Raw genomic sequence first — 25,452 nt, forward strand, 5'->3', positions numbered from 1 at the left:
AGGCATGTATAGGACATTTCATAACTTTCCCAAATAAAGAAAACATTTACAGCACATCCTGTACTGAACCCAATTTATTATATATTTTGAGTCTGCGCCATCCATTTTGTACCAACTTCGACTCCACCAAAATGGACACCAACACTCCGACTCCAGTTTTGATAAAAAGAAGCATGGTGGATATAATGAGTAGACTAAAGCCAAAAGTTGTGAATGAAGGCGTCGCCTCTTCAGCCTTCTTTTAAATCTAGAATGAAATGGCAACCTGTTATTACCGTACTAATATTAGCTGTAAACACAACTGTAGTGCACCGCTAGCATCGTATTACAGTGAGGAGGCAGTGACCCACAAAGTCTCTTTAATGTGTTACTTCACAGCATTAAATGGAATCTGTCATCTCATTTTTGGCCTATGAGATGCGGCCACAGCCATCAGGGGCTTATCTACAGCATTCAGTAATGCTGTAGATAAGCCCCCGATGTAACCTTAAAGATAAGAAAAACAAATTAGATTATACTCACCCAGGGGTCCGGTCCGATGAGTGTCGCCGTCCGGCTCCTCCCATCTACTAGCGATGACGTCCTCCTTCTGCCGTGGCTCCTGCGCAGGCGTACTTTATCTGCCCTGTTGAGGGCAGAGTAAAGTACTGTAGTGCGCAGGCGCGGGACCTCTCTGACCTTTCCCGGCACCTGCGCACTGCAGTACTCTGCTCTGCTTTCAACAGGGCAGATATAGTACGCCTGCGCAGGAGCCGCAGCAGAAGTAAGAAGGAGGACGTCATCACTAGAAGATGGGAGGAGCTGGACCGGACCGCGACACCCATCTGACTGGACTGAACCTCCGGGTGAGTATAATCTAACTCGTTTTTCTTCTCTTTCAGGTTACATCGGGGGCTTATCTACAGCATTACAGAATGCTGTAGATAAGCCCCATGATGGCGGTGGCCGCATCTCATAGGGCAAAAATGAGGTCACAGATTCCTTTTTAAAGTCCAATTCTCACAAGTGTATGTCATATTAGTGCATAGTGTTGGTGTCCATTTCACCGCACTACATACTACACAGACTTTTTTCTTTTTACAATCACTAAACACGCTGGACTTATTTTTGACCAGTAACTGTGGCGACTGCAGTGCCGTATTAGTCTCTTTGCTCACAGCCGTACACAGTCCTTGATATCCTCTGGATTACAGCCAGCATGTCCAAGGCAAGCACTTATTTTTATTATTTTTAGTTTGCATTGCAATCACAGCTACCCCCGTGACTGCCATTCACTCCTGTGGCCTTCTTACGCCTCCGTTCACCTCCTGGGGAGCCCAAACAGCGACCCCCTACCTTTGACACCGGTCACTGCTTCACCATTGCAATCACAGCTATGCCTGTGACTGCAATTCCCCCTCGTGGCCTCAATACACCTCCATGGGCATCCTGGTGAGAACAAACAGTGACCCCTACCTGTGACACGGGTCACTGCCTCACAATAACCCTATGGTGTAGTGTAAATATGGAAGTATGTACTCAAAGGGAATCGGGAAGGAAAGGCTATTTCTTCTGGGGCAGACTGGTTCTTGCATTTTAGTTGTACATATTCCCCATTCCCTTTATCATTTTTTTTCTTTTGGTTGAACTTGATGCACATTTTGTCTTAACTGTATGAACTATGTATTCTATGCAATGGCAGCGCACTAATGTTTCAACTGTCTTAACAAGATGCCCAAAAGAAGCTTCTGTACAGAAAAATGATTTATTCAAAAAGTGCTGATAACCAATCATCGACATCTTGACAGATGTTAGAATAAAAAATCAGTGATAACAGATCATGTGATCATATTAAATATTAAGGAGGAATACATTCATGTCACAATCCATTTTTGGATTTGTGGCAGCTTAGGCTCCACTAAGTTAAAACTTTTTTCCTTTCAGGCAAGCAGGAGTTATGTCAGTTTTTCCCCGCTGGCAAGCTGGTGTAATTGCATTGCTGATGGGTCAGCTGATGTGGGCGGTGACCACTCCCATCATCCTTTAAAAGGTCACCTGATGCATCAGCTGACTGTCGGTGTTAGAGCAATGTGCAGTGACCAAGCTGGAGTAAGGAGCTCTCTGGGTGCAGTGGTGCTTCTGCTGAGTTCGCTTATCTGGTGCCCTTATCCTGCTGTGCGGTGTTTTGCAGCAGAGAAAAGCTAAGTGTTGTGTTTTTGTAACCTTGTCCCTTTGTTGTCTGTCTATTCCCCCTGTGTTTATTATCTGCAGAGGTGAGGCTAGTGCTCCTTGCCGGCCACTGCACTAGCCAGGGCAGTATTAGGTGACATATAGGGACGAGATATCTTGACGGCGGCGGGGAGGAAGGACCCGCATATGACGTTGGGGAAGTGCAGGGATAGGCTCAGGTGGTGACCATCCCTCATTCCCTATTTGAAGGGCCTTCCTCTCATCTTTAACTTCCCTGTTGTATGAGATTTATGCCGTCCGTTTACCGACCACCCGTTGGGTCGTGTCACACCGTGATAGTCACTCCGTGACAATTTAGCTATGGAAACAAAGTTCTCATTCTAAAGACCCACACACCTAAGGGTTCAGTAGGATATTAACTAATTTATTATTTTAAACAAAACCTCATTTATGACTTGTTCCAAAAATACTTGTAAGAAAAAGAAAAAAAAAGGCTAAAAAGAAAATCATATATCCATAAATCAACTTGTGAATCTATTCTATTTGTTTTTCGGTGAGTCCTTTGTATCCCCGTTCATACTGCACCCACACACTCAAATAATAACACCATTTGGAAGGTAAACTTGCCCCCTTCAGCAAGAAAATAGCCAAACAAACCACACATCCACGATTTGATCACAAAATACAGTTTAAACATTAATTTTCATAAACCTGCAGTAAGGAAAAATGACCTGCAGGTGGCACCACAGTGCCCCAAAGCACACTACCAACACATTTGTAAACATGCACTGCTTTTTCGCTCATTACTTCGCCCCACACACACGATACACAATTTGAAAGGTAAACTTGCTCACTTCAGCAAGAAAATAGCCAAACAAGCCACACATTCACGATTTTATCACTAAATACAGTTTAAACATTCATTTTCATAAACCTGCAGAAAGACACAGTGACCTGCAGGTGGCACCTCAACCGGAAGACATTTTTTGGCTTCTACTTATCAAAACAATTTATTGTATTACCAATCAACATATATAAATACCGGTCTGTGTTCATCAGCTCATGAAATTCATTTACATTTGACCAGCTTGCTTTTTCTGAAATTGCCTGCGCCCCCGACGACCAATGTGCGAAAATTTTGCACGGGCCAAGCTATTAAATGTATATTGTGAGCATAAAATGCACACAGTCTCCTTTGAAAATATACAATCCTGTTCTGTATAGCTCTTGATCACATTCGATATACGTATAAAGAACAATTTGGATGACCAACAAAAATCCCAAATATCTGCATTACTTAATAAAATAAGTTATTTTCCATTTTATCTGACTTAGACTTTGGAACCAAACTCTGGCAGCAGCATCCTGGTTTCCTAATGCTCCTCTGGGAAATATGCAAATTGTCTCTTCAGAGAAGAAGACAATTTGCATAATTAGCATATTTCCCAGAGGAGCATTGCGGCTTTAAGTCTCCTCATCGCGACATGCTTAGCATGTCATTCTTCACAAGGAGAAATGATACTTCTTGGATATCGGTCAGACGCCTCTCTCACAGCCAAACCAGATCTCACACTTTGCACTGACGAGGGGCAGTACCCCGAAACACAGTGTCTGCAAATTGAGATTCTGTCTTGGTTTTTATCCTAAGTAATGTATCAAGGCTCGTTAAAGAGTCGACATTGACTTTTAGGATTGCTGCTTCCAATATGTGGCACTAGAGTTTTAGTCCTGTTCCTCTCTGAAGAGACAATTTGCATAATTAGAATGCTGCTCCTCACATACTTCAATTTCAATACAGTCTTGGTGGTGGTTTATCATAGTTACAATATAAACTAGTTTTTAATAAATTGCTTCAGCGCAAGCACTTTATAACTGAGTAAGAAATAGAGGGATTTTAGCTTAAGTCCCCTATGGTCAGTTGAAATGGTAAATTTTAAATTGTTTTAAGGTGCTCCTTCCACCTTCTGGGGTTAAACCAAATCTAAAAGCACTAACTTTATCTTTAAACAATCTAAAATTCTATGGCATCTATGTGCTCTTGTAAATTTCTACTATAATTTAGACCCATTTCTGTAAATCTGTGGGGCTGCAGTTTGCCCCAGTCTCTACTCTAAGCCCACTCACTCTTTTTGAAAAGTGGTGACCATGGCATAATACTGGAAAAAGTCACAGAAGGATACTACCGTCGAGCGAGCCTGATGAAGGTCTGATCCGGAACGGTCACTGGAAACTGTACCATACAAAATTGACGTACCACAATGGTGGTTAAAGTGACGACCTGGAATAATGGTATAGATTAAGAAATTCACCAGGAGTTTGGATTGATAATCCATCATTTTGTGTTTTCTTTATTAAGTCTGGCAAATTGGGCATCACCGTGTAATTAAAGTGGCTTTTGCATTGATTCATATGTGTGATAAAGGCAGTGTCTTATTGATAGCATTGAAAGGGGCTTTACTAGCAAATGCCACATTTTCCTTCTATATACTTGGATCATTGTGACTATTGAAATTATTGTATTAGATAATTATACCTTGTGCTGTATTTCCAAAGAATCCGGCTTAATATACTACAGTCTCATTTGTCATGTTCCCAATAGCTAACCAAGGATCAACGACTTGTATATTCTGGCAAACTCCTCCTTGATCACTTGCGTTTGGAAGATGTTCTCAGGAAAGTAAGTATTCATAATATTGCTGTGCGTTCTCATTTATCCTCGCTCCCCGTCCTTAAACAATGTGTCTACAAGATGTATAACCCAGAGCGTTAAAGCATGCCAGCCAAAATACCATTATGTTGCAGGATTGGCTGATTTCTGAGTTGAACCTGTATTTGTGACCAATACCTCTGACTTCTGGTGAGTCAGAAGTTGGGGTTACAAGGTAGCGGTGCGGAACTAGAGCGGAACAGCTGAAGATGGTGGCTGGTATGTATTATACTAGGGTTTGAGAACTTGGATTAGTTGTACCACTCCAGCTCTGAAATAAAAGCTGGATTGGTGCTTTAAATACATGTAGCTTAAAAACCTGACTTTATACAGTAGGCCATTTATTGGCTTACCCCTGTAAAGGCTAGCTAGAAAGTTAATTCATTTTAATTTCTTAGACCCCCATCGATCACTTAAAAGCATTGCACTGATACAGTATTTTATGCAATCAGCAGTGCTCGGCTTACTCTGAGATATAGATATTCATATCTATATTTTATATCTCTATCTCAGAGTGAGCTGAGCACTGCTGATTGCATAAATTTTATATAAGCGGTGGAGGGGGGGGGGGGGAGAGGATTAAATTCCAGCGCTGCCATCCAGGTAACGTAAAACTTAGGCACACCCGTTTATTATTATTTATACCTAATGGAGACTACGTGGATGTCTCTTCACATGCCCCACCATGCACTCCAGGGTGAAGGCTTTACTAGCAAACGAGAGTAGAGAAAATCTACGCTGATCTCTGACGTGGCATGTACCGTGGTTTCCAAAATATTTGTGATAGAAAAACTTAGACCCCTGGTCCATCAAAACAATTTTGCCCGAATTCTGGAATAAACTGCTTTGAAAAGTTGCAGGATTGGGCGCAGATGGTGCTGGATGTACTGGCAGTGGGACACGATGCCACATCTAGTCTAATTTATGACCAGATATGGTGCACACCACTCGTTCTATACAGTAAGAGGCATGAGTCTCCTACACATCTATTCATCAAAACTGGCAAGAAAATCTCCGGTCTTGATGAATCGGGGCTATAACGTTTTTAATCCTTGCACAATCCTATTTTATACCGCTGTCTTGCATCTTTTTGTTTGTGCTTCTTTTTCCACTTCGGTTTCCATCATCGTTCATGTTTGCAGGTACACTATGTCCGCCTCTGCATGCAAACACTGGTACATACAGTATGCCAATTGAGGAACCTAGAATTCCCCCACTACCACCATCCTCATTCTATTTAACCAGACTTTGGTTCGGGATATTTTGCCTGTTACTATGCTGATTTGGACTTTTATTTTTTCTCTTTTCAGCAGGATGAATACCACATGGTTCATTTAGTATGTGCCTCCAGGACCCCACCAAATTCCCCTAAACCAAGCACCAGCAGAGAGAGCACTAGAGCTGAAAAGGCCAGCAGTAGATCAGTAAGTTTATGGAGAGGCTTGAAAGCCTGCCATTTTCATTGGTCCTGCACTATGGGAATCTTTTGACAAGGAACATTTTTAGGAAAGCTGCTGTTAATCCAAATACTGATGCACCCAGATGTTAATGGGGCCGCATGCTTTTGTATGGAAGAGAAGTGTCGTCTTTTTTTTTTTTCCCATAAACCACTCCTTTCAGTAATCTGGATTGTGCTTGGTAATGTAAGGCTTGTATTCTGTTGCTCATCCGTAGAAACCCATGCCATGAAGCTCCCAGATTTAGTTGTGGTGATGCCTCCTGAGGTGGTTTGGAAGTGAGCAGGGCAATGATGAGTGGTATCTGTTGTCTGATGATGTAACAGAGGAAACAATGGGCAAGTTATTAATATTACTGAAGCTGCAGACAAATAAGGATGAGCCCTCTCAAGTGGAGACATGAAGTGAACTTAGTCTTTTTTAATTTATTGTAAGAGGCAATTATTTATTTATGAAACTCTGCTAGCGGATAGTGTAATACTTGATATAAAAATGTTAAATGGTGTTTCTGGATGCCTTTCTTGAAAAAGAATAACACATTATGGATACTTTGTCACTTCTGACTGGTGATTAATCCAGAAAACGTGTTCATTTTCCATATGTAAAGTCAGATAGGGTTTATTCTCCCCTTAATATGATGGATACCTTTGTTTGTTCCTTTTTTATGTCCTACTTACGTTAGTTTATTTAATGCCTATTTATTATTTGTACCATTATTTGCTAGCCAGATTATCTGTCCTTTCTATTTCAGAATTCAGAACACTCAGGGTCATCTCCATCTGTATCTACAAGACGCGATATGTCATCCACAGCATCAAATTCTAGAAATGAAGAAAACTTAAGACCTCGCCATAATCCTCCTACGTATACACATGCCATGCACAACCACTCATTTCAATTCAACAGACAACCGTAAGTCTGATTTACTGATGTGAATGGTTTTTCACTAACTTTATTTGGGGAAAACCTGGTGACTGATCCCCTTTAAGTAGGGCCAGCACCTGTACACGCTCATATACAGCATTCTACCTGTAGAATGCTGTATATAAATCCCCCAATGCGCTGTGCATAACACAAGATAGCTGTTATTATACTCGTCTATGGGGGGTAAGTATGATCTGACACCCCCACTCCCCCTCCCCCGCCGACCCCCAGGTATATGACTCGTGTATAAGCCGAGAGGAGGGGGGGGGGGGGGGACTTTCAGCCCCAAAAAATGGGCTGAAAATCTCGTCTTATACACTAGTATATACGGTATATGTGTGTGTGTGAGTATATATACTGTGTGTATGTGTGTGTGTGTGTGTGTGTGTATATATATATATATATATATATATATATATATATATATATATTTATTAAGATACATATTAAGATATATATTTATTAAGATATATATTAAGATATATATTTATTAAGATAGCACTCACTGCCTGTGTTGGGGGACACTCGATTGGCAACCGGATGAAGGCACGCAGGCATGTTTTTCTCACAAAAAAGTCTATTTGGTTTATTTAGACATCATAAACCACTTGAGGCCGTATTATATATCACAGGCTTAACACATAGTCCATAACACTTCTTAGTACATGGCTTTAATTCGCAGTCACTAAACACGCCGGACCTCACTTCTTCCAGTTACTGTGGGTGACCGCACAGTTCATTAGCATCCATGGAATATAACAAGTACCAACAGTCTGTTCCAATGGCAGTTACTTGTCTGCCCATAACCCACTTGTCTGGCGTTAGCACACACTGACTCCTCGTCAGTCGTGGTTCCCAGGGAAACTGCCTAACTGGGATCACCGTCCCAGACAATGCCGTGCTCACCAGTCCACCCGTCATTTGCAGACCCTCAAAAGGATGGTAGCTTCCCCAACGCAGTGCCGTCCCAGACTCTGCACATACACGGCCGCTCCATGTGCTCTTCAGGAAGTCCGTCCACACCTTGGACCTTCCAACACAAAGGCCTTCAGGTCCTTTCCATGTGCTATTCAGGAATCCGGTCCTACTCCCAGGACCTTCCAGCACACAGGCCATCAGGACCTTACACACCTCATCATGTGACCAGCCCACAGTCGCATTATATCACTGTAGCCACCCCCATAGGTGGGAGGTGTGTGTGGTTAGCCAGTCCTGCCCAACTCACAGACTTACCCTGTAAGTCATCCTTAAAATTAAACAAATACTTGTGGGATTACAGGTCCCAGAACAACATCATTTCGGGCTTACAATGCAGAGGACGTCCCCCCGTCTCTGCAACACATACCGGCCATTCACAATAACGCCAGTCACTGTCTCACCATCTCTGAGGAGAGCATACATACATACATACATACAGCCAGCCAGCTCTGGCAAAAATTAAGAGACGACTGCATAGTTTTCTAAAAATCATCTTCTCAACATGTCTGAGAGCCATTCCATTCCAGTGTCAGTTGAATTCCAATCAGAGCACACCTCATTTTACTTAATGTGCTTCTGATAGGTGATCACCTGAACCAAATCTTATTTAACAGAAAGTATAAAAAACCCTGCTGTGGTATTCGCAATCCTCTCGCAATAGGACAACTGGATGGCAAAATAAGTGCTAGTAATATCCCAAAAGTAATAGGAATGAAAAAATAACTTTTAACCATGCCAAAGGAGTTGAAAAGAAAAGTCTTGAGTGAGGAAAAGATGTCCTCAATTCTTGCTTTACTAGCAGAGGGATACAGTGAGCGTCATGTTGCCTCCATCCTTAAAATTTCTAAGACGGCAGTCCGTTACATCAAGGTCAAGCAGCAGACATTGGTTACAAGAAAGCTACAGACTGACAGAGGGTGAAAACGACTCTCCACTCACCGGGATGACCGTCATCTTATTTGAATGTCAATCAGCAACCACAGGATGACATCAAGTGACCTACAATAGGAATGGCAAATGGCAGCTGGGGTGAAATGCACGGCAAGAACAGTTCGTAACAGGCTCCTAGAGGCAGGGCTCAAGTCAGGTAAAGCGAGGAAAAATCCTTTCATCAATGAGAAGCAAAGGAGAGCCAGGCTGAAGTTTGCCAAAGACCAGAAGGATTGGACCATAGAGGACTGGAGTAAGGTAATCTTCTCTGATGAGTCTAATTTTCAGCTTTGCTCAACATCTGGTCATCTAATGGTTAGATGGAGACCTGGAGAGGCGTACAAGCCACAGTGTCTTGCACCCACGGTGAAATTTGGTGGAGGATCAGTGATTATCTGGGGATGCTTCAGCAAGGCTGGAATTGGGAAGGTTAATCTTTGCGAAGGATGTATGAATCAAGCCGCATACAAGTTTTTCCTGGAAAAGCAGTTGATTCCTTCTGCTCAGGCAATGTTCCCCAACTCTGAGGACTGGTTTTTCCAGCAGGACAGTGCACCATGCCACACAGCTAGGTCAATCAATGTGTGTATGAAGGACCACCACATCAAATCCCTGTCATGGGCAGCCCAGTCTCCAGACCTTGAAAACCTCTGGAATGTAATCAAGAGGAAGATGGATAGTCACAAGCCATCAAATAAAGAACTGCTTAAATTTTTGTACCTGGAGTGGCATAAGGTCACCCAAAAGCAGTGTGAACGACTGGTGAAAACCATGCCAACATGCATGAAAACTGTGATTAAAAAATCATGGTTATTCCACAAAATATTGATTTCCGAACTCTTCCTGAGTCAAAACATTAGTATTGTTGTTTCTAAATGATTATGAACTTTTCTTAGCATTATTTGAGGTCTGCAAGCATTAATTGGTTTTTTTTTTTTTTTGTGACTATTTCTCAGTTTTTGAAAATAAATACAAAATTTAGTATTTGGAAATTCGAAGACATGTCAGTAGTTTATAGAATAGAGGTATAGAGATGTGTGTGTAATATAAATATATATATATATATTTTATATTACACAAGATTTTTTTTTTACTTAAATGTCATAACTCCCTTTTTTTTTAATCTCTTTTTTTTAAATCCTAGATCTGTAGAGAGCGTCCCTGCACAAGCAGCACCAGCTGGATTTCCTGTTTATTTGGCCTTCACCCCCTTACAGATGATGTGGTGGCAACAGATATATGCACGACAATACTACATGCAGTAGTAGGTTCATATCCTCCTTTTTTTTTTTTTAAAGAACAGCTTGTATGTCAAGAACATACTTTTTTAATAAAACTAACACATTTCACATTTTTCTCTACCTACAATCCTATGCAAGTACCCTATTTTTCAGATTATAAGATGCAAATTTGGGGGGATAATGGGGGTGCGTCTTATAATGCGTATATACCTTATCTCAGCTCTGAGATCTCATCTCCCGAGATCTTTGTGCCGAGATCTCCATTTGCACTTGCGCCGCCTCCCAGTGGCCATTTTCCTGGAGTCCACCGCACAGGAAACCATGGAAAAACTGCCGGAGGTACTGGCATTTCACAAAATGTCGGCAGCCCCCTCGCAGCATCGCACTGCCACCGGGGACACAGCGCAGTGGTGTGTATTATAATCCGGAGCATCTTATCCGAAAAATACGGTATTTTCTTTTCAGCATTGAAATTCACTGGGGGCTTATGGGAGATGTGAGTAATAATTGTGGTAATGATAAAAATCAAAGGTGTGATTAGGGAGTTGATTATGCTGCCAGCTAGAGCAGCACTGTCCATCAACTTTTGTGACCCCTTCAGGTCTTGGTAACTGAGACCCTTCTCCTGGTACTTGGGCCTGATGGGTGTGTTGTTAGTCTTACTGTCCTTCACATAGCGTAGGCTTTTATTTTAATGGATAATTAAGCACAGCAAAGGACACGTGTACATGCTAGCCAAAAGGTTAGTGCTTAGTTTGTTTTTTTTTAATTTATTTATATAGCACCATTGATTCCATGGTGCTGTACATGAGAAGGGGTTACATACAAATTACAGATATCACCTACAGTAAACAAACTAGCAATCACACTGATGTAGAGGGGAGAGAGGACCCTGCCCTTCCGGGCTTACATTCTACAGGATGGTGGGGAAGGAGACAGTCGGTTGGGGGGTTGCAGCAGCTCTAGTGATAGTCAGCCGGTAGCTCCAGTTGTGGTGGGGAGGCAGCGGGAGACATTGTAGGCTGTAAGCTTTCCTGAAGAGATGGGTTTTCAGGTTCCGTCTGAAGAATCCAAATGTGGTTGATAGTCGGATGTGTTGGGGTAAAGAATTCCAGAGGATGGAAGATATTCGGGAGAAGTCTTGGAGGCGGTTGGGTGAGGCGCGAATAAGTGTGGAGGAGAGAAGGCGGTCTTGAGAGGACCGGAGATTACGTTAGGGAAGATATCGAGAGATTAGTTCAAGGATATATGGAGGAAACAAGTTATAGATGGCCTTGTAGGTCAGTAATAGTAATTTGAATTGGATACACTGAGGGAATGGGAGCCAGTGAAGAGATTTGCAGAGGGGAAAAGCGGAGGAGTAGCGAGGAGAGAGATGAATTAGTCGGGCAACAGAGTTAAGGATGGACTGGAGAGATGCGAGGGTGTTAGTAGGGAGGCCACAGGAAAGGATGTTGCAATAGTCGAGGCGGGAGATTATGAGCGCATGCACAAACATTTTAATAGATTGAGGGTTGAGGAAGGGACGGATTCTGGAAATATTTTTGAGCTGGAGGCGACAGGAGGTGGAGAGAGCTTGGATGTGTGGTTTTAAGGACAGAGCAGAGTCAAGGGTTACTCCGAGGCAGCTGACCTCTGGTACGGGGGAAAGCGTGATGTCGTCAATTGTTATAGATAGGTCGGGTAAGGAAGATCTGTGAGATGGGGGAAAGATGATCAGTTCAGATTTGTCCACATTGAGTTTGAGGAAGGGAGAGGAGAAGGAGGAGGATATGGCTGATAGACACTCCGGGATTCTGGACAGCAGAGAGCTGACGTCTGGGCCAGAGAGGTAGATCTGAGTATCATCGGCATAAAGGTGGTACTGGAATCCATGGGACTTTGAGTTGCCCCAGGCCTAGTGTATAGATTGAGAAGAGTAGGGGTCCTAGAACAGACCCTTGGGGGACTCCCAACAGAGAGAGGGTGGGATGAGGAGGTAGTGTGAGAGTCGGAGATGCTGAATGTGCAGTTGGAAATGTATGAGGAGATCCAGGATAGGGCGAGGTCTTTGATGCCAAAGGAGGAGAGGATCAGTAGTAGGAGGCAGTGGTCAACTGTGTCGAAAGCAGAGGACAGGTCTAGAAGGAGGAGTATAGAGTATTGTCCATTAGCTTTGGCTATAAGTAGGTCATTGGTAATTTTGGTCAGGGCTGTCTCAGTGGAGTGATGGGGGCGGAAACCAGATTGTAGATTGTCAAAGAGCAAGTTAGATGAGAGATGGGAGGAAAGTTCAGCGTGGACATGCTGCTCCAGGAGTTCAGAAGCGAATGGGAGCAGCGATATTGGGCGATAGCTGGACGTGGCTGTTGGGTCGAGGGTTAGCTTTTTAAGGATAGGTGTGATTGTGGCATGTTTGAAAGCAGAAGGGAAGGTACCAGAAGTTAGTGATGGGTTGAAGAGGTGGGTTAGGGATGGGATAAGAGTGGTGGTGATGTTGGGGAGGAGGTGGGATGGGATAGGGTCAAGTGCACAAGTGGTGAGGTGTGATTTGGAGAGAAGATGAGCAAGCTCCCCTTCAGTGATGTTAGATAGGGAGGTTATGGGGTTTGGGCATTGGTCTGGTGTGCAAAGAGGTTGTGGTGGTTGAGCAATAAAAACTTTCCGTGTTTGGTCTATCTTGTTTTTGAAGTGTGCGGCAGAGGCCTCGGCAGAGATTAGGGAAGTCGGAGGGGGCAGTGGTGGGCGGAGGAGGAAGTTAAAAGTATTGAACAACTTTTTGGGGTTGTGGAATAAGGAAGATACAAGGGATGTAAAGTAGGCCTGTTTAGCAGAGGTGAGAGCAGTTTAAACTTGACATTTTCACTGACTTGCTTTTAAGCTTCTGTGCAATGTTTTATGATTGGAGGTTTTAAACATGGTGATCTTTATGATAAAAGATGTTTACCTCATTTTTAATGATTGATGCAGTCAAGATGATCTACTATGTTTGTTTTATGGCTCTCTGGTAGCTCTCCCGCTCTGTGCCGCTGTCTTTCCCAATGACGTTGGCATTCTCATTTTGGTTTTCACCATTACTTGGAAACCACTACTCAGACCACCCTTCTCCATCAGCTTATTCCTGCATGTAAAATGTCAGCCTGCACCTGACATAGTGCCGATGCTCTTCCAGTGATATCCGTACTGGATCTCCTGGGGCTTGTCTGGTTGCAGGGCTCTCGTGACACAATGTGAATCAGCGGTTGTCAAAGGACTACTTTACGCTCGCTCCCATTGGGACGAAAACGACATTCAGAAGAAGTGAGCGCTGCTGCTCTCACTCTCTTCAGGTGTCAATTTGTCCAAACGAAGCAAGACTGGATCGGTCCATAACGTCACGAGAGCCTTCACGCTGGCACCTGAGGTGAGTATTTTACGTGGAGGAATATGATTGAAAAGGGGTTGTCAGGATAGTGGTCGACCCAATTAAAGGGAATCTGTGTGAGCCAAATCAACCCTCGTAATTCATCTACATGGGTATGCACATTTTAGAAAGTTGATTTAATATGATTTCTTGTTATCTGCTATTCGATATCTTATTTCAGAGAATTCCACTGATTTCTTATATGTAAATGAGTTGTTCCAGGCTATGGGCCAGACACTGACCTGCATGAGAATCTGCCTCCAGAGATGATTATAAAGGAAAAGGAGCGTCTCAAGTGTAACATGTAATGGCTTCTCTCCTGATCTCACTGCAGAGCTGTGTGTGATTATAACTGACCTCTGCAGAAGTTCTCTGTGCTTCAGCTTCCATCTTGCAGGCAGCCAGAGCTGTGAGAACTTCAGCATCTAATATGCGGGTTATGAGACTCAGTTCAGTTCTACTGTTTTCTTAGTTGAATGTCTCATACTGGTAGTACCTCCTTTTAATTTAAAATAAGATCTGGAGGCAGATTCTCATGCAGATCTGTGTCTGGCCCCATAGATTTTTAACAGCTCACTTGTATATAAGAAAAACCTGAAGTTCTATGGAATTGAACCAGATTGTAGATACCAAGGTATCATTTTATTCAGCTTCCTATGGCTTAGGACGGCTGACCCTGACAGATTCCCTTTAAAGCGAACCTGTCAGCAGTTTTGACCGATATTAGATACGGCCACTGCCTTTCTGGGTTTATCTACAGCATTCTATAATGCTGTAGACAAGCCCCTGATCTGATCTGAAAAATAAGTTTTATTATACTCACCCGATGGGTGTTGCAGGTCTGGGTCCGCCGCCTCCCATCTTCTTATGATCTCCACACTCCTGCTTGCTTCATAGTTTCCCAGCATCACGCTCCGGCGCAGGCGTACTTATCTGCCCTGTTGAGGGCAGACCAAAGTACTGCAGTGTGCAGGCGCCGAGAAAGGTCAGAGAGGCCCAGAGCCTGTGCACTGCAGTACTTTGCTCTGCCCTCAACAGGGCAGATAACTACACCTGCACAGGAGCTCGATGCCAAGGAGCCTGTGAGGCAAGGAGGGCGGCATCACAAGAATATGGGAGGCTCTGGACCCGGACCTGCGACACCCATCGGACCGGACTGCCTCCGGGGTGGGTATAATAAGTCATTTTTCTTATCTTTCAGGTCGGAGCGGGGGCTTATCTATAGCATTATAGAATGCTGTAGATAAGCCCTTAAAGGTGGTGGCCGTATCTTATATCAGCCAAACCTGGTGACAGGTTCCCTTTAAACTAGTTTTAGTTTTGTGTAATTTATGTTGATACAACAGGGTTTTTTTCATTATCTTTTATAGCACACATATTAATTTTTATAACAATATAAAATTTTGTTTCCTTGATCAGTCAGGCAGCTGCCTCCAGCCAAGGGACTCCTGGTAATGCAGTAGAACAGCCACCAGCCACTCCTGCCATAAATTCTGATCGCGCGCCACCTAACCCTCCAAGAGCAGCTCCAAACGTTGCACCTGAGGTGAATCAGAATGTTCAAATGAATGCTCAAGGAGGTCCAGTAATGAATGAAGAAGATATTAACCGCGATTGGCTTGACTGGATGTATACAGTATCCCGAGCTGCTATACTTCTCAGTATAGTGTACTTTTACTCTTCATTTAGCCGCTTTGTCATGGTTATGGGAGCTATGATACTTGTGTACATGTAAGTATAATCTCCATAGTTAGCTATGTATGTTCTACTATACAGCTGGTGAAATAAGTATTGGACATGTTACCAGTTTTCTCAGTAAATATATTTTTCAGTGAAAAAAAAAAAAAGGGTGGCTCCTCTCTCTGCATCAGTTAGTTTCTTGTCCTTGATGGGGAACCCTCAGGATAAGATCTGGAAGATAGAAGAGAATGCCTGGGACGGCCGGGGTTTGGCAGACATGGGTCTGCTGCGGCCGTCACCAGGTGCTGGTAGCACCTCGGAGGCCACAATAATGTGCCCTCCCTGGGTGAGCGTGGGGAGGCATTCTACCATACCATGGGTTGAAGAAATGGAGAAGAGAATGCCCTAGGGCAGTCAGGTTTGGCAGACAGGGGTCTGCTGCGGCCTCCACCAAGGTGCTGGTGGAGCCACGGAGGCCATGATGCCGTGCCCTCCCTGAGCGCTTAGGTGCTGGACATCGGGGTCTCCAGGCCACGCTTCCCCGAGTGCATTGGCGTGCCGAGGAAGTAAAAGAGAAGCAGCGCGGAGCTCACCTGTCGGCGCTGCAGTGAGCGTCTTCCATCGGGTGAGCACGTGTACCGATTAAGCGTGAGGTCAGAGCGCGTACCGGAAGTTGCATCTGGATGACTCTCCAGATGTGGTCCGGAATGATGGGTGTGGTACTGTGGCTGTGCATGCTGGCCGGCAGTTCTCATGTGACTATGAAAGGGGATGGCCGGCAGGCAGTATTTAGCAAAATGGAGGCTCAGTCACATGAGCAACTACAGCCAGCGCAGCAGGAGCAACAGGAGTTGCCCCAAAAGCAGGACAAAAAACACCCATCATGTCCTCATGACTGGAAGAAGCAAGGAACCCAGCAGCCGCGTCGCAGCAGCAGTAGTGGCCACTCGGGCAGCAGAAGGGCGAACCATAACAGTGCCAGGAAGGAGGAGTCGATGGTCTCCGGAGGAGACCTTACTAGCATCATCTGGATCTGGAGTGGTGAGTGAGCTACGAGAAAGTACAGTATGCTAATGTTCGTTTCTTTCTCTTTTTTTTTTTTTTTTTTCTGTCTTCCTATCTCGCCTCTGCTCTCGGTCTCTCTATTATTGGCGGGATGGCAAATAGAGGGTCCCTAGGAAGTGCAGAACTATATTGAATCATAGGGAGTACCCAGTTTCGTGGACAGCAATTTGAGAGGGCTTGGATAAAGAAATTGTTCGTTCTATACAGTCCTGACACAATTTCGGAAGAATCCCCTAGTTTTTCGGCCAGTCTAAGGTCCTTAATCAGATCCGAAGTACGAAAGACTGTTAGCGCACTGGGCCCCCTGCAGATAGTGGTAATATGAGGAAAGAGAGGTCCAGTCCTTGCCATTCAACACTAGAGGAGCCTACGGGGTCAGACCTGGGATACTCGGACCAGACTGAGTCATCAAACAGCAGTTCAGAGGAGAGATTCTGTTTTCCAGTTGAGGTAACAGAAAAGTTGATAAAAAGCAGTACGGCCCACAATGCGGCTAGTGGACGAAAAAACTAAAAGATCAGCTCAGGACCTTTATGTTCGGGGGTCTGGGGAAAAAACGCAGAACCTTTCCTGTGAATGAGCAGTTGCAGGGTCTCATAAAGAGGGAATGGAAAAGCCCGGACAGAAAGGGACAAGATCTCGTTTCCCTTTAAAGGAAATATCCATTTGAAGAGGAGGCATCCTCCTCCCGGGATAAAACCCCGAAATTAGATGTGGCAATGTCCATAGTTTCAAAGTGGTTTTCCCTCCTGTTTGAGGACCTGGGATCGTTATAAGAGCCACTTGACAGGAAGATGGACAGTTTCCTTAAAGCAGCCTGGGAAACCTCTGCTGGAGCCTTGAGACCAGCCATTGCAGCCACATGCACGGGCAGATCTTTGAAGGTCTGGCTGGACAACCTTGAGGACAAACTGGAACAGCGAGTCCCGAGAGAAACCATCCTAGCTTCTATCCCCAACATCGGGACAGCAGAAGCATTCCTGGCAGATGCCTCAGCAGACTTGGCAAAATTAGCTGCCAGATCGGTTGTGCTAGCCAATGCAGGTTGCAGGTCAGTTTGGCTAAAATGTTGGCCAGGGGACATGCAGGCCAAAGTCAAACTTTGTTCTCTCCCCTGCGAAGAAAAATTCTTGTTAGGGCCAGTCGTCGTCGAGCTCCTAGAGAAAGCAGGGGTTACAAGGGGTTAAGAAGAAAGGGTTTCCTATAGCATCCTTTCGGCGGTCCTTACGGAAGGGTCATAGTTCCAATAGGAAGCCGTACAGAGACCAGGACAAGCCGGACAAGTGGCCCAGAGGGGGGGGGGGGGGAGAGGTTTCTACTTTGGAAAACCTTCCTGAGAGACCAAAAAGCCCCTCAATGACTTTTTTTCTTTTTCCCAGGTGGGAGGGAGGCTCTCTCTCTTCCTCCAGGCCTGGGAAAGAATTTATTTCAGTGCCTGGATCCTCCAGATTGTAGAATCAGGCCTAAAGTTTAAAGTTCCACACTCCATCAACCCAGAGATATTCAGAGACCCCTGTACAACTTTCTCAACACACACAACTTGTCCTGGAAAACGAGATCCTGTCTCTCAATGAAAAACATGCACTGGAAGAAATTCCTGTAGGGGAAAGAAAAAGGGGTTCTATTCCTCCCTATTTCTGATGACAAAAAATAAAAAGCTAGATGCTTCATGGAGGACCATTATAAACCTAAAGGCTATAAACAAATTCTTGATAGTTTCTTTATTCAAGATGGAGTCAGTGAGGATGACAGTGAAGATTCACTTCCCATACTGTTGCATGGTGGTCCTTGACCTCAAGGATGCCTATTATCATGTTCTTATCCGAACGCAAGATCGAAGGTTCCTCAGAGTGGTGGTACAAATAAAATCACAAATAAGGCACTTCCAGTACAGGGCTCTTCCCTTTGAACTAGCAATAGGCCCCTAGATATTTACGAAACTGATTTCGGAAGTAAGGGCTCATCTCCGGGTGAAGGACATCTTAGTAATACCATATCTGGAAAACTTTCTGATTGTAGGGAATTCTTTTCTCCAGTGTCAGGAATGAGTAAGGATGGTCAAAGACACTTTAGAGACTCTGGGGTGGCATCTGAACCTAAAAAAATCCAGGTTAGAGCCAGTCACGCACAGGCATTTTTAGGCTTGGTGATAGACTTGTTGAGACAGGAATGTCTCCTCCCGGAGGAAAAAGGAATATCTAGAGTCTGATCTCATTGGTGGCTAATCCAAGAATATCTCTCAGAAGGGCAAAGTCGCTGTTGGGGTCTCTATCCGCCTGTGTACCAGCAGTCAAATGGGCCCAGGTCCACACGAAATCTTCAGTGGTGCATTCTGGAAAACGAACTAGCTTTGCAGGGGCGCTTGGAAGAAAAGTTAATCCTTCCAGAGACAGTGATCCGGTCTCTCACATTGGTGGTTAAGGATTGATTCGGCACCCAGGGCAGTACCTTGGATGATTGTGGTATACAGAGTAGTTACAACAAATGCTAGTCCCTGGGGGTCTGGAGCCCACCTTAACGCCTTTTGGCTGCAGAGGGCCTGGTCGCATGAGGAGGGGATGCTCTTGTCAAACAACTGAGAGCTCCTGGCTGTAGAAAGGGTATTAAAAGGGCTGTTACCTCATCTGCAGCCACCATGTGAGGGTGTTGTCTGACAATCGGACTACAGTAGCTTATATAAACCACCAAGGGGGTACTCATTCCCTTCCACTAATGGCAGTGGCAGAACAGATATTTCAACTAGCAGAAAGACATCTCCTCTCATTATCGGCCCTGCATATCAGAGGAACAGAAAACGTAAGAGCAGACTTCCTAAGCCACAGTCGGCTAAGACAGGGAGAATGGTCCCTGAAGAAGTCGGTGTTCGCTCAGTTTGTGGGGTCAACCCCAGATTGACCTTTTTGCCTCAAGAGACAACAGGAAAATCCGGAAATTCTGTTCTTTGAATCCAGCGGACAGACCTTACATGGTAGATGCTTTCATGATAAAAGGGACATCAGGACTACTCTATGCCTTTCCACTGGTATGCGTTATCTCGTCAGTCTTACGGAAGATCAGGGAAGACAGAGCCACAGTTGTCCTGATAGCTCAGATTTGGCCGAAGAGTCCTTGGTGTTACTGGCTGATGGCAATGTCTGTATTGAATCCATTGGTCTTTCCGTAAGACTGAGTTCTCCTATCTCGGGGGCCTTTTTTCCATCCTCAAATGTCTTGGATGCATTTAACAGGCTGGAATTTGAGAGGTAACTTTAAGAGCAAAAAGGATTCTCTAAGTTAATCTCCACCCTGCTTAGTGGCAGGAAACCAGTGACTACCAGAATCCATGGGAGGACCTGGAAAAAAAATTCCTATCTTTTTCGGGGTAGTACAGGAAGGGGAAGTCCCGTTATCATCTATACTGGTTTTCCTTCAGAAGGGGCATGGAGCTTGGCCTGTCTGTTAGTACCCTTAGGGTACAGGTTTCAGCCCTGGGGGACCTTATACAATTGTGATCTGGCAAGTAATAGTTGGGTGGCCAGGTTCATTAGGGCCTTTGGTAGATCCAGCTCTGTTCTGTCCCCTGGCCCATTTGGTGTGGTCTGTGTTAACAGAAAACCCCTTCGAACCATTACACTCTGTAATGGTAATCTCGTTGAAAACAGCCCTACTGGTAGCACTTACACCAGCCCGTAGGATAGGCGGTTTGCAGGATTTGTCAGCAGATCCCCCTTACGTGCAGATCATGGAGGATAGGATAATCCTGAGGTTAGACCTGGCTTACCTCCCCAAGGTGGTTACAAAATTTCATAGGGCTCAGGAAATAGTGTTACCATCCTTCTGTCCTAACCCTAGCAACCAGAAAGAGGAAAGGCTGCATACAATAGATCAGTGATCCCCAACATTCCTGCCTTGAGAGCCACATAAAACTTTGAGAGAGGGTCGCGAGCCACATTTAGGTCCAAGAGAGAGTCACTAGCCACATCCAGCTCCTGCCCACCTCACAGTAGCCAGACACATTGCTCCCATTGCTGGTATAACAGCCAAAGTTTTTTCACTGAAATTACCCAAAGGCTGTGTACCAAGAGTCAGAGGTTCCCACATTACCCCCACTCAGTATTCTTGCATCAACCACCCCCAACATACTATCGCATCCAGCTTTAACCCCTTCACCCCCAAGGTTGGTTTGCACGTTCATGACAATTTTTACAATTCTGACCACTGTACCTTTATGAGGTCATAACTCTGGAATGCTTCCATGGATCCCGGTGATTCTGACATTGTTTTCTTGTGACATATTGTACTTCATGTTAGTGGTAAAATTTCACTCAAATAACTTGCGTTTATTTGTGAGAAAAATGGAAATTTGGCAAAAATTTTGAAAATTTTGCAATTTTCCAACTTTGAATTTTTATGCCCTTAAATCACAGAGATACGGCACACAAAAAACTTGATAACTAACATTTCCCACATGTTTACTTTACATCAGCACAATTTTGGAACCAAAATTTTTTTTTGTTAGGAAGTTATAAGGGTTAAAAGTTGACCAGCGATTTCTCATTTTTACAACACCATTTTATCTTTAGGACCACATCACATTTGAAGCCACTTTCAGGGGTCTATATGATAGAATATACCCAAAAGTGACACCATTCTAAAAACTGCACCCCTTATGGTGCTAAACACCACATTCAAGAAGTTTATTAACCCTTTAGGTGCGTCACAGGAATTTTTTTGAATATTTAAAAAAAAATGAACATCTAACTTTTTTTCACAAAAAAAATACTTCAGGTTCAATTCTTTTTATTTTACCCAGGGTAACAGGAGAAATTGAACTGCAAAAGTTATTGTGCAATTTGTCCTGAGTACGCTGATACCTGATTTGTGGGGGGGAACGACTGTTTCGGCGCATGGCAGAGCTCAGAATGGAAGGAGCGCCGTTTGACTTTTTCAATGCAAAATTGGCTGGAATTCAGATCGACGCCATGCCACATTTGGAGAGTCCCTGATGTACCTAAACAGTGGAAACCCCCTACAAGTGACCCCATTTTGGAAACTAGACCCCCAAGGAACTTATCTAGATATGTGGTGAGAACTTTGAACCCACAAGGGCTTTACAGAAGTTTGTAACGTACAGCGGTACAATTAAAAAATCATATTTTTTCCACAAAAATGATCTTTTCACCCTCAATTTTTATTTTCCCAAGGGTAACAGGACCCTAAAAGTTATTGTGCAATTTGTCCTGAGTACGCTGATACCCCACATGTGGGGGTAAACCACTATTTGGGCGCATGGCAGAGCTCGGAAGGGAAGCAGCGCCATTTGACGTTTTTGGCTGGAATTGAGATCAGACACCATGTCGCGATTGGAAAACCCCTGATGTACCAAAACAGTGGAAACCCCCCACAAATGACACTATTTTGGAAACTAGACCCCCTAAGGTACTTGTCTAGATGTATGGTAAGAACTTTGAACCCCCAAGGGCTTCACAGAAGTTTATAACATAAAGCCGTACAATTAAAAAATCATAATTTTTCCACAAAAATGATCTTTTCACCCTCAATTGTTATTTTTCCAAGGGTAACAGCACCCTAAAAGTTATTGTGCAATTTGTCCTGAGTACGCTGATACCCCACATGTGGGGGTAAACCACTATTTGGGCGCATGGCAGAGCTCGGAAGGGAAGCAGTGCCATTTGACGTTTTTGGCTGGAATTGAGATCGGACACCATGTTGCGATTGGAAAACCCCTGATGTACCTAAACAGTGGAAACCCCCCACAAATGACACCATTTTGGAAACTAGACCCCCCAAGGAACTTATCTAGATTTGTGGTGAGCACTTTGAACCCCCCAGTGCTTCACAGAAGTTTATAACGCCCTGGCGTGAAAATAAAAAATTCGTATTTTTTCCACAAACATGATCTTTTAGTCACCATTTTTTTATTTTCCCAAGGGTAACCGGAGAAATTGGACCCCAAAAGTTGTTGTCCAATTTGTCCTGAGTATGCTGATACCCCATATGTGGGAGAAAACTACTGTATGGACACGCGTCAGGGCTCGGAAGGGAAGTAGTGACGTTTTGGAATGCAGACTTTGATGGAATGGTCTGCGGGTGTCATGTTGCCTTTGGAGAGCCCCTAATGTACCTAAACAGTGGAAAACCCCCACAAATGACCCCATTTTGGAAACGAGACCCCCTAAGGAACTTATCTAGATGTGTGGTGAGCACTTTGAACCCCCAAGGGCTTCACAGAAGTTTATAATTCCCGGGCATGAAAATAAAAAAATCGTATTTTTTCCACAAACATGATCAATTAGTCCCCAATTTTTTCATTTTCCCAAGGGTAACAGGAGAAATTGGACCCCAAAAGTTGTTGTCCAATTTGTCATGAGTACGCTGACACCCCATATGTGGGAGAAAACTACTGTATGGACACACGTCGGGGCTCGGAAGGGAAGCAGTGACGTTTTGGAATGCAGACTTTGATGGAATGGTCTGCGGGTGTCATGTGCGTTTAGAGAGCCCCTGATGTACCTAAACTATTGAAACTCCCCACAAGTGACCCCATTTTGGACACTAGACCCCCCACAGAACTTATCTAGATGTGTGGTGAGCACTTTGAACCCCCAAGTGCTTCACAGAAGTTTATAACGCTCGGACGTGAAAATAAAAAAATCATTTTTTTCCACAAAAATGATATTTTTGCCCCCAATTTTTTATTTTCCTAAGGGTAACAGGAGAAATTGGACCCCAAAAATTGTTTTGCAATTTGTCCTGAGTAGGCTGATACCCTACATGTGGGGGTAAAACACTGTTTGGGCGCATGGCAGAGCTTGGAAGGGAAGGAGCACCATTTGACTTTTTCAACTCAGAATTGGCTGGAACTGAGATCAGACGCCATGTTGCATTTGGAGAGCCCCTGATGTGCCCAAACAGTGGAAACCCCCAATTCTAACTCCAACCCGAACCCCAACACACCCCTAACCCTAATCTCAGCCCTAGCCCTAACCCTAGCCCTAGCCCTAGCCCTAATGGAAAAATGGAAATAAATACATTTTTTTAATTTTATTATTTTTCCCTAACTAAGGGGGTCATAACGGGGGGTTTGATTTACTATTTATGGCGGTTTTTATGTTTGGCAGCTGTCGCACGCTAAAAGACGCTTTTTATTGTAAAAATAGTTTTTGCATCACCACATATTGAGAGCTATAATTTTTCCATATCTTGACCCACCGATTCATGTGAGGTCTTATTTTTTGCGGGACGAGTTGACGTTTTTATTGGTACCATTTTCGGGCACGTGACATTTTTTGATCGCTTTTTATTCCGATTTTTGGGACGCAGAATGAACAAAAACCAGCGTTTCATGAATTTCTTTTGGGGGAGTGCGTTTACACCGTTCCGCGTGCGGTAAAATTGATAAAGCGGTTTTATTGTTCGGGTCAGTACAGTTACAGCGATACCTCATTTAGGTCGTTTTTTTATGTTTTGTCGGTTTTATGCAATGAAAACTTTTATATAAAAATAATTATTTTTGCATCGCTTTATTCTGCGAGCTATAACTTTTTTATTTTTTCGCTGATGATGCTGTGTGGCGGCTCGTTTTTTGCGGGACAAGATGACGTTTTCAGCGGTACCATGGATATTTATATGCGTCTTTTTGATCGTGCGTTATTACACTTTTTGTTTGGCGGTATGATAATAAATCATTATTTTTTGCTTCGTTTTTTATTTTTATTTTTTAAGGGGTTCGCTAAAGGGGTTAACTAATGGGACAGTTTTATAGGGCGGGTTGTTACGGACATGGCGATACCTAATATGTGTACTTTTATTGTTTTTTTTTTTTTTTTTTTTTTTTATTATTTCCAAAAAATGGATTTATTTGGGGGAATATAGTTTTGTTTTTTTTTCTAATTTATTTGGCGATTTTTTTTTTTAAATTATTTTAACACTTTTTTTTATTTTTTTTTTTTAACTTTATTAAATAGTCCCAGGTGGGACATCACTGTCCTGTGACAGATCGCTGATCTGTCACATCACAGATCACTGTGACAGATCAGCGATCTGTCACAGGCAGTGCCGAAGGCTTCCTCATGCCTGCGCTTTGCAGGCACTGAGGAAGCCAGCTTCCTGCAGGCCCCCGAAGGCCCCCGTCGCCATCTTGGATTCGGGGGCCTGCAGGAAAGGAGCCCCCTGCAGCACCGCTGCACATTGCGCTGCTGTGGGGGGCTCAGGGAAGCACGGAGGGAGCCCCCTCCCTGCCGATGCTTCCCTTTAACCCCCGGTACACCGCGATCATGTTTGATCGCAGTGTGCAAGGGGTTAACGTGTCGGGGGCGGTCCGTGACCGCCCCTGACACATTGTGCCGGGTGTCAGCTGTGATAATCAGCTGACACCCGGCCGCGATCAGCGGCGCTGATCGCGGTAGACATACTATCCCGTCCATGGGCATAGGGGCCCGGGTCCCATGGACGGGATAGTACGTCTGATGTCAGGAAGGGGTTAAGCATCTCCTCTTGACACTTCACATCATTCGGTCTCCACCTTACCATAATTATTTCCAAACCCCCAAGTCCAGAATATGCACATTCAGATCTGCTCTTCTGTACTGGGCTAATCACAAAATTCACCATCTGAAAAACTGCTCTTCATAGTTGTTTGCTAGACCTGATGGTAATGCACCAAGGTGGCTGGCAGTCTCGAGCCACATATCATGAGCCCAAGAGCCACATGTTGCTCCAGAGCCACAGGTTGGGGACCCCTGCCCTAGATATTAGGAGGTGCCTTCTGCGTTATCTAGAAGTGACAGAGCCCTGGAAAAAGCAGAGGGCCCTGTTTGTGTCTTTTCAGGGGTCGAAGAAGGGCCTTAGAATATCTAAGCAGGCTATAGCAAGGTGGATTAGAGAGGCCATCAAGCTAGCTTATGTCAGTGCAGGGAG

The 25,452-nt window shown here is 44.2% G+C and overlaps 1 protein-coding gene across 6 annotated transcripts in view; it reads left to right on the forward strand.

The window, feature by feature from the left end:
• The window catches only part of HERPUD2 (HERPUD family member 2), a 100,066-nt gene that overhangs the window by 40,091 nt on the left and 34,523 nt on the right, over positions 1-25,452 (forward strand). For 5 of the 6 annotated variants that reach the window (XM_073550006.1, XM_073550002.1, XM_073550004.1 and 2 more), the window contains 5 exons: positions 4,769-4,846; positions 6,187-6,300; positions 7,085-7,245; positions 10,310-10,429; positions 15,208-15,519. In XM_073550006.1, the coding sequence (XP_073406107.1) occupies positions 4,769-4,846; positions 6,187-6,300; positions 7,085-7,245; positions 10,310-10,429; positions 15,208-15,519 (785 nt within the window). The remainder of the gene's footprint in view (positions 1-4,768; positions 4,847-6,186; positions 6,301-7,084; positions 7,246-10,309; positions 10,430-15,207; positions 15,520-25,452) is intronic. The other variant, XM_073550005.1, reaches the window with a different exon arrangement.

Source organism: Dendrobates tinctorius, unplaced genomic scaffold (genome assembly GCF_039654945.1).
Source record: "Dendrobates tinctorius isolate UK_male_01 unplaced genomic scaffold, ASM3965494v1 ptg000162l, whole genome shotgun sequence".
NCBI classification, from domain to species: Eukaryota; Metazoa; Chordata; class Amphibia; order Anura; family Dendrobatidae; genus Dendrobates; species Dendrobates tinctorius.